The sequence below is a fragment of the Mustela lutreola genome, chromosome 12 (assembly GCF_030435805.1).
Source record: "Mustela lutreola isolate mMusLut2 chromosome 12, mMusLut2.pri, whole genome shotgun sequence".
In the NCBI taxonomy this organism is placed as follows: domain Eukaryota; kingdom Metazoa; phylum Chordata; class Mammalia; order Carnivora; family Mustelidae; genus Mustela; species Mustela lutreola.
In genome coordinates, this window is record NC_081301.1 from 97,236,039 (window position 1) to 97,244,817 (window position 8,779).

At 61.6% G+C, this 8,779-nt stretch overlaps 1 protein-coding gene across 1 annotated transcript; it reads left to right on the forward strand.

Annotated features, from left to right (window-relative positions):
• The first annotated feature begins 381 nt into the window (after window positions 1-381).
• Window positions 382-6,810, forward strand: LOC131812182 (NUT family member 2G-like). Its single transcript, XM_059141281.1, has 7 exons — window positions 382-522; window positions 1,763-2,462; window positions 3,361-3,489; window positions 3,890-4,029; window positions 4,485-4,780; window positions 5,472-5,588; window positions 5,952-6,810. The coding sequence occupies exons 1-7, from the start codon at window positions 507-509 to the stop codon at window positions 6,714-6,716; spliced, it is 2,163 nt and encodes a 720-aa protein (XP_058997264.1). The 5' UTR covers window positions 382-506; the 3' UTR covers window positions 6,717-6,810.
• Window positions 6,811-8,779: the final 1,969 nt, after the last annotated feature.

Below are 8,779 nucleotides of genomic sequence, written 5' to 3' on the forward strand. Positions count from 1 at the left end.
CCTTAAGGACCCATGTGCTCATCAGCATATCTGTTCTGGCTTTTGTACAGGAAGTCCAGCCCCTGTTGAATAAGTCAAGAGCCAGTAGGAAGCAGAGCGGGTGGAGGGACACAAACCGAGGTTGCGGGATACAACATCGAACCAGAGGAGCACTGGGTCACACCGCGATGCGGTGAATCTGGAAAACAGTGTCTGAACTGCCTGGAAAGGCGCTCCCTGATTGTGCTGTCCCTTTATCCTTCGAAAGGAACTTGGGGTTCTGGCCCACCTACCAGAGCCTGACTCTTGGAATGTCTCCCCACCGCCAGCCAGGGCAGGGGCCCTCCGCCCCTCCCCCGCCACAGAATGTCATGAGGTCATGCATTCTCACCCTGTTTAGATTCAAACTTTCCTGGCCTTGGCTTGGGTCTTGAGTGTCTCGCCTGCAGCAGCTCACCGTGTGGGGCCCGGACCTGACTTTTGTCACTGTGGAGGCTGCCAGGCGGCAGCGTCCTCTGCCTGTGCGGATGGCTTTCCAAGGAGGTGAGTCTTTGGCTTGGGTTGGACGTGTCAGGGGCCAGGCCACCCCTGAAGCCCTTGGGATTCAAATGTGACACCGGCCAGGGGCACTTGGGTGGCGTTAGGTAGAGGAAGGGAGCGCACTGGACCCCCAGGGACAGCGACCTGGGGGCTGAGAGGCTGGGAGTCTGCAGAAACCTGCTAGGACGTTGGGCAGGGGCTCCTTGGAGGTGGGTCGGGCCCTGTCGGGGGAAACGCCCTGTGTGTGGGGAGAAAGGATGGCGGCAGTCTCGCCGATTCTCTCCGGGGACACACGCCTCCTTGGGCCCGGTGCAAGGAGAGGTGGGAGTGTGTCATGAGGGCGGCACAGGCCGGTCTTAGCCAGAACGTCGTTCCATGGGACTGTGTGCGGCCCAGTGTGCAATGGCGTGTCCTGCCCGAGACCTGGGCCGGTGGTCACTCTGAGCCCACGTGCCCCCCGGCCTCATAGGCCTTGTCTTGGATTCGGCAGGGTCGTGGCACCAGGTGGCCTCAAGGTAGGGTTCGGGCTCTTCAGCTGCTCTGGGTCGCTCCCCTCTTGAGGAATCGCAGTTCCCACCTGCTTCCTCTTGTCCTGTGTTCTGGGCTGCTGTCCCAGGCTGGCCCTATGTCCAGGGTGTGTGGATGGTTCTGAGACGGGCTTACCGCAGGGTTTGGGGGGAGCTGTCCTGGCAGAGATCCAGGTCAAGTGTTCTTGTTCGGTTGTGCCGGGCCGGGGAGTAGAGGGTGGGATTCGCCGGGAGCCTCGAGGACCGGAAGGCTGGCGGGAGAGGGGCCCGAACGGTTCAGACGCTGTCTGTTCACAGGGCCCCTCCAGGTGCCTAGGATGGACCTTGCAGAAGGTCTCCAGCGGCCAGGGAGGCTGCTGAGGCCATTTCCCACAGGTCAGGGTTCCACCCAGACCCGAGTCTTGGGAGGCCGCCCGTGAGGCTGGAGAGTCGTGTGTGGGGGTCCGTGGCTGGTTCTCAGAGGCAGTGCTGGCCCAACGGCCTCTGCTGGGCAGACAGGATGACGTGCTGGGAGGGGCGGGGGCGGGAGTTCCCTGCGGGAGGCCAGAGCATGGAAATGACTCTGGGACACTGGCAAACTGCACCTTTTGCTGTGATGCCCCTCACGCAAAGCCACGGGATTCACTGCTCTGCTCCCGGGGACTAAGGGTGTCCCGGGTCCTCCCTCCCGGCTGCGGATTCTCTGACCCCATCCGGCCCTTTCCTTCTGTCCACAGCATCTGCAGTGCTGGGACGCCATGTGGCCACGGACCCGGGAGCCTCCCTGTCTGCTTTCATGGCACGGCCCTTCCCCCCACCCACTGCCGACGCCCCCCACCGGCCACTCTGGGGGCAGCACCCGCCGCCCCTCCTGACCCAGCCATTCCCTCCTGGTGGCCCCCTGGTGCTGCCAGCTTTCTCCAGGACTCCGCTGGTGGCAGGAGAGGCTGGCCTTGGCCCTAATGGGACTGGGACCTGCAATGTCACTGTGCAGGTCAGGTCAGAACAGGGGTGCTCTCTGACCCCCCAGACTCAGACCATCGTCCTCACTCCAGCCCCCCTCAGCTGGAGTGCTCCAGGGGCCCTCGGTGGGGGTGCTGCGTGTCCCGCACCCATCTTCGTGACAGCCTCTGCGGTGGAGACCAGCATGCCTGCCTCGGCCCGTGGGGGCTCCCAGGCCGGCAAGGGAGGCTTGGCCCCAAGCCTTCCACCTCCGGCTCAGCCCCCAGTCGCGCAGCTGACCACCGTCGTGCCCCCAGTCAACGCCTGGCCACAGCCTCACGGAGCTTCCAGGAGCCGGAACACGGCCTCACCCCAGGACTCCTGTAACCCCAAGAGTGTTTACGAGAACTTCAGGCGCTGGCAGCGCTTCAAGTCGCTGGCCCGGAGGCACCTCCCGCACAGCCCCGACGCAGAAGCTCTCTCCTGCTTTCTCATGTGAGTGGCCTCGGCTCTCCCTCAGCCCTCACGCAGGCCCACCTTGGGGCGCGCACACAGGGCAGTGATCTAGGGCCGCTGGGAGGAAGGTCAGGGGCCGGGACCCTGCTCTAGGAAGGCACTTTCCGGTCCAGGACACCTTTCAGTCACGCATCTCAACTAGCACTGGGGCGGTGTGTGTGTGTGTGTGTGGGGGGGGTTGTCCAGCCAACCTGTACCTCGCAGAGACATCACGGTGACAGTCGCTGGGGACTCACAGGCAGATAGGGTCCGGGTGTCAGAGGAGCGGCTGTGGTTTGGGTGCCGCACTCTTGGTCATCCTGTCTCCATGCATACCGGGCCTGGGGCATCTCACGGCCAGGGGACCAGCCCAGCAGAGGAGACTTGGGACTTGCAGGGCCAGCAGAGGTCCTGTGCGGGCCCCACCCTCGCTGTCCCAGAAGATCCCTCAGAACTGGAGGGGAGGGAGCAGAGGTGGTGTAGGGGTGAGGGTGGGGGATCCTTCCTGCGGAGCTCTGACCGGGCAGGCCTGGCCTTGGCATCTGAGGTCCCTCCTGAACACGGGGTGATGGCATTTCCTGCAGAGGCTGGACTCATTGCTGGGCACCTTGATGTCCGCGAGTATTATTACAAGAGGCAGAGTCCAGAAGGACTGACTTCCCAGGCCACCCCGTCCCTGCTCCTGTCAGTGGACAGTCAGCCTGGTGCCCGGAGCCCAGGGCTGGTGTGGTGGGAGGCGGTGACCGTGGTGGTGGTGAAGGTTGATTTGCACACCTCGACACCCCCTGTCACCTGCCAGCACTCGTTCATGCTGGGTGGGGGACACGGGCTCCAGAGGATCCGGGGAAGGCTGGGGGTGACCGGACTGCAGCCGGCCCCTGACCCCGACACCTTACAGCCCGGTGCTACGGACCCTGGCGCGCCTGAAGCCCAAGATGACGCTGGAAGAGGGAGTGCGGCGGGCCGTGCAGGAGTGGCAGAGCAAAAGCAACTTTGACCGCTTGATCTACTACGAGATGGCGGGAAAGTAAGTCAGGTTCTCTGGCCCGGGGCTCTTGGGCGAGTGGGCCGGGGGCAGGGTCTGGCTATGCTGATGCTCGCTTGTCCCAGAGGGCCACCCTCCCCACCTCCCTGGCGGTTCCACCTTCCCTTGCTCTGGACCCACCCCTAGCTCCGCCAGAAGGTCTCAGGACGGGGTTGGGGATCCTGAGGCCTCCTCGCCTGGGGTCGGACTCCCTCCGACTCAACTCCCTGAGGGGGTGGTGGAGGCGATGCGCCGGACAGCCCGCCTGCCTCCTCCTTGGTGGCCGGGGCCACGGCCGTCCCTCCAAGGCCCCGCCTCTCCCGGTCCCTCGACCTGCTGCTGGCCCTGCTGGCTCCAGGGCTGGGCCCCCTCCTCAGTGCGGCCTGGGCCTCCTCACCCCCAGGTTCATGGAATTCGAGATGGAGGAGGAGATGCAGATGCGGAAGTTACAGTGGGTGAAGGTGGCCCAGGGCCTGCCTCCCCCAGCGCCCCCGAAGCCTGAACGGCGGGGGACCCCAGCCGCGGAAGCGGGCCCGCAGCCAGGTAAGGCCCCCACATCCCCATGACCGCGGGTGGCCAATGGCTGTGGGGGCCAGGGAAAGGCCTCTGTCCCTGGGTCGTGTCTGCTCCCACAAGGGGACATTGGTCGTTTGACCAGATCAGCCGGGGGTCTCAGCTGCCCTTTGTCAGGACGGGTATTGACCTGGTGAATTTCTTGACTCCTCGCCCCACGCCTGTCAGAGGACCTGGCACCAAGTGGGGAGTGGGGCTGTGGGAAGTGGGCTGTGGGGAGACCCCTGGAGGATCAGGGGGTCCGCCCTTGCCCACGTGGCTGGCTGTGAGACACTCCTCCTCCCCGCTCTGCCAGTCCCACGGTGCCCATAGCTTCCGGTGGCCCTGACCCAGCCCCCAGGGACATCAGTGTCCCCCTAACACTGCCCTCCCGATGCTCTGCCCGAGCCGCTCACGCCTCCTCCCTCCTTCTCGCTCTGCCTCAGCGTGCGTTCCCAGGAAGGCGGGTTCCAGGGCCCAGCCCTCCCGCCTGCAGCCACACCGACCCCCGCGGCGCCGGCAGACCAAGGCGCCCAAGGAGATCCCTGCAGAGGCTGTGAGAGAGTACGTGGACATCATGGAGGGGCTGCTGGGGCCTGGCCGCTCAGCCCCGGGGGGCCCGGCAGGTGAATGGGGAGAGGACGGAAAGGAGCCACAGCAGGACGAGGCCGCGACCTCCCCGGACCCGGGTCTCCTGAGCTACATTGACGAGCTGTGTTCCCAGGAAGACTTCATCACCAAGGTGCGCTGGCCCGCAGCCTGGTGTCTGGAAGATTCCAGGGACTGGCACTCCAACGCCCAGTTTGGGGCTGAGCCCAGGCCTTTGGCATTAAGCGCTTTCCTTGTTCCTGGGCTGTGTGCGCATGTGTGCGTGCATCCTTGTGTACTTGCCACGTGCGTGCAGGCATGTGTGTATACTGCTGTGTGCGCAGGTGTGCGTACACACGTGGACGTGTGTGCCCACATGCCCAAGCATCGTGTTTGTGTGTTCGTGTGTGTTTGTGCATGTGCATACCCATGCGTGTGCGCATAGAGGCCTGTGCGTGTGCATTTGTGCCTTGTGTGGATGTCTTTGTGTATGTCTGCATGTGGTCCTGTGTGTCCGCTCACGTGTGTGTCGGCCTAGGGGTATGTCCTTTGGTGTCTGAGAGTGCACGTATGTTTTGGGGGGGGTGTGTCTGTGTGCATGTCCAGGTTTTGTCTCTCTGTGTACACACATGTGTGAATGTGTGTGTGTCTGCACACATGCATGTCTGTGTGTGTGTGTGAGAGAGAGAGAGAGAGAGAGAGGCCAGTGACTGTATCGTGAAAACTTCTCCCACCGTCTGGAGAAGGATGGGTGTGTCTTCACTTTTCCGCATTTCCTGCTGACCCTCCTGGCTCACAGGGGGCTCCCTGCCAAGTCTGGCCCCAGCCGCTTTCCTCTGTCCCAGGTGGAGGCAGTCATCCACCCCAGCTTCCTGGCGGAATTGCTGTCCTCGGAACCACAGCTGGACCTCCTGGCCCTGGCTGAGAAACTGGAGCAGGAGGAAGGGCTCAGCCCCGCAGAGGTGAGCCCGGGGAAGGACGGGCTCCAGGCAAGCTGCGGGATGCAGGGGACCCAGGCGATGCAGGGGGAGGGAGTGGGGTCCCAGGTGAGCCCGAGGAGGGGACCCAAAACAGAGACCCACATGACTCTGTCCCCCTTTGCTTCTTGTGAATCACAGCACCGGGGAGGCCAGCGTCGGGGGGCCACAGAGCAGAGAATGGGAACGGAAGATGGGCAGCCTGGGACGGGAGGGAGGGAGGGACTAGGGGGATGTCAGCAGAGCCACAGCCTCGTGGGTCACCCTCCCTGCCTCCCCCGGTGCCACCGGCCCATGCCCCCGTCTCACTGGCCTATGCTGGCCAGTCACTGTCCCCTCTTTCCTCAGCTGGTGGAGAAAAGACTGGCGGCCTTGAATACGGAGGAGGGTGTGCAGGCACCGCCACGTCTCTGCGCGGCCCGGTCGGGCCCCAGTGCTGAGCACGAGACCGGTCCCGGGATGGGGCTGGGGGTCAGCGACAAAGCCTGCCCAGCAGACACCGACGGCCAAGACCTTCAGAGGCATGGCCGAGCACAGAAACAATTGTCGGGGCCCGGAGCCTTTGCTCTCTGTCCCGGACGACAGGAGGCCCCTGCACCCAGGGCCCGACGGGTCCCCGCCCCTCCGGAGGGGCAAAGGTGTGCCGCCCCTGGACCGGGCCCCAGAGATGCCCCGCTTCTCAGAGAGGCCCCTCCTGCTAGGGACACTCGAGGGCTGGTGGATGGGTCCAGTGAGGACGAGGAGGAGCTCCCCAGCCTGGCCTTCCTCCTGGCCTCTCAGCACAGGCTGCTGCCCTGGAGGCTCTCCCAGAGTCCCGCTCCTGCCTCAGTCATCCCCAGCCCTGGCGGTTGGGGGCCGCAGGGGGCTCCACGGGCCCCCTCTCCTCAGAGAATAGGCCTCGGTCCGGCCACCGCCCCAGCTACAAAGTCCAGGAAGCGGGCTCTGTGTGAGGGTCCTGCCTCTGTGGCAAAGATGCCCCTGCCTGGGGCCAACCTCAGGGTGTCTGGGAGGCCGGCCTTGGCTGTGGGGCTGGTTCACCCCTCACAGCCTGCAAAGAGAAGGCGTGACTCCTTGGTCACAGGGAGGAGAAGGAAGCGTCACTGCAGCCAGTAGGGAGAAGTGGGCCTGCGCTCCAGGGCCGGCACACCCCGGGGCCCCCCAAGGAGCCTAGGGGGTCCTTCTCAACCTGGTGCTGATCCTGGCTGTGGGAGGGAGGGGGAAGGAGGGAGGGAGGGAGGGAGGGGGAAGGAGGGAGGGAGGCAGGCAGGCCATGACTGTGGGGGTGGGGTGGCTGTAGCCCATTGAGGCACCGTGTGTAAATGGGGAATAAAGTTAAGTTTTCCGTTAACGCTCTGGGCCACTTCTTCCTACTGGCGTGTCGGCTGCCACCGGCGTGTGGGCTCCCCATCCCACGGGATGGAAGAGCCTGAGGGGCTTCCTGGGGCTCCCGTCACCATCCGGATCCCTGAACGTCCAGGGATGGGGAGCCCTCTGCACCACGACCGTTTTTGAGAATGAAGTCCGCAGACAGCCCCATCTTCCGGAGCTCCCTCTGCCTCCCCGAAGCTTCTGCCACGGGTCCGACTGGGCGGGGGGTCCTCAGCTCCTGCAGGGCTCCCTGTGCGGGGCCTGAGGAGATGGGCTCTGGGCCTCGGGCTCGTGGTAGCAGGAGTGTCTTCCGGTGCCATCGGGATCACCGAGCTGGGAGGGCCAGTGGGAGATCCGCCCAATTCCAGTGAGGATGGACATGGGGCACGGATGAGGGTGGGTGGGGGCACTGGCCACGGTGTGCACACAGGAACCACAGCGGTGGCGCAGGCGGCAAGTCCCGTGGCGGGATTTCTGGACAGATCGATGGAACAGAATGGAGAGCCCATAAATAGACCCTCAACTCTATGGTCAACTAATCTTTGACAAAGCAGGAAAGAATGTTGAATGGAAAAAAGACAGCCTCTTCAATACATGGTGTTGGGAAAATTGGACAGCCACATGCAGAAAAATCAAATTGGACCATTTCCTTACACCACACAGGAAAATAGACTCAAAATGGATAAAGGACCTCAGTGTGAGAAAGGAATCCATCAAAATCCTTGAGAACACAGGCGGCAACCTCTTCAACCGCAGCCGCAGAAACATCTTCCTAGGAACATCGCCAAAGACCACAGAAGCAAGGGCAAAAATGAACTACTGGGATTTCGTCAAGATCAAAAGCTTTAGCACGGCAAAGGAAACCGTTAACAAAACCAAAAGACAACTGACACAATGGGAGAAGATATTTGCAAACGACATATCAGATAAAGGGCTAGTGTCCAAAATCTATAAAGAACTTAGCAAACTCAACACCCAAAGAACAAATAATCCAATCAAGAAATGGGCAGAAGACATGAACAGACATTTCTGCAAAGACATCCAGATGGCCAACAGACACATGAAAAAGTGCTCCGTATCACTCGGCATCAGGGAAATACAAATCAAAACCACAATGAGATATCACCTCACACCAGTCAGAATGGCTAAAAATCAACAAGTCAGGAAATGACAGATGCTGGCGAGGATGCGGAGAAAGGGGAACCCTCCTACGCTCTTGGTGGGAATGCAAGCTGGTGCAACCACTCTGGAAAACAGCATGGAGGTTCCTAAAAATGTGCAAAATAGAACTACCCTATGACCCAGCAATTGCACTACTGGGTATGTACCCTAAAGATACAACTGTAGTGATCCGAAGGGGCACGTGCATCCGAATGTTTATAGCAGCAATGTCTACAATAGCCAAACTCTGGAAAGAACCTAGATGTCCGTCCACAGATGAATGGATCAAGAAGAGGTGGTATATATACACAATGGAATACTATGCAGCCATCAAAAGAAATGAAATCTTGCCATTTGCGACAACGTGGATGGAACTAGAGGGTATCATGCTTAGTGAAATAAGTCAATCGGAGAAAGACAACTATCATATGATCTCCCTGATATGAGGAAGTGGAGAGGCTACGTGGGGGGTTAAGGGGGTAGGAGAAGAATCAATGAAACAAGATGGGACTGGGAGGGAGACAAACCACAAGTGACTCGTAATCTCACAAAACAAACTGAGGGTTGCTGGGGGGAGGAGGGTTGGGAGAGGGGGGTGGGGTTATGGACATTGGGGAGGGTATGTGCTAAGGGGAGTGCTGTGAAGT

What these genes read in the sequence shown, in the direction of transcription:
- LOC131812182 (XM_059141281.1), top strand. An exon ending in TACTACGAGATGGCGGGAAA is followed by an intron (nt 3,490 to 3,889) that starts GTAAGTCAGGTT and finishes CCTCACCCCCAG; the next exon opens with GTTCATGGAATTCGAGATGG. An exon ending in AAGGGCTCAGCCCCGCAGAG is followed by an intron (nt 5,589 to 5,951) that starts GTGAGCCCGGGG and finishes CTCTTTCCTCAG; the next exon opens with CTGGTGGAGAAAAGACTGGC.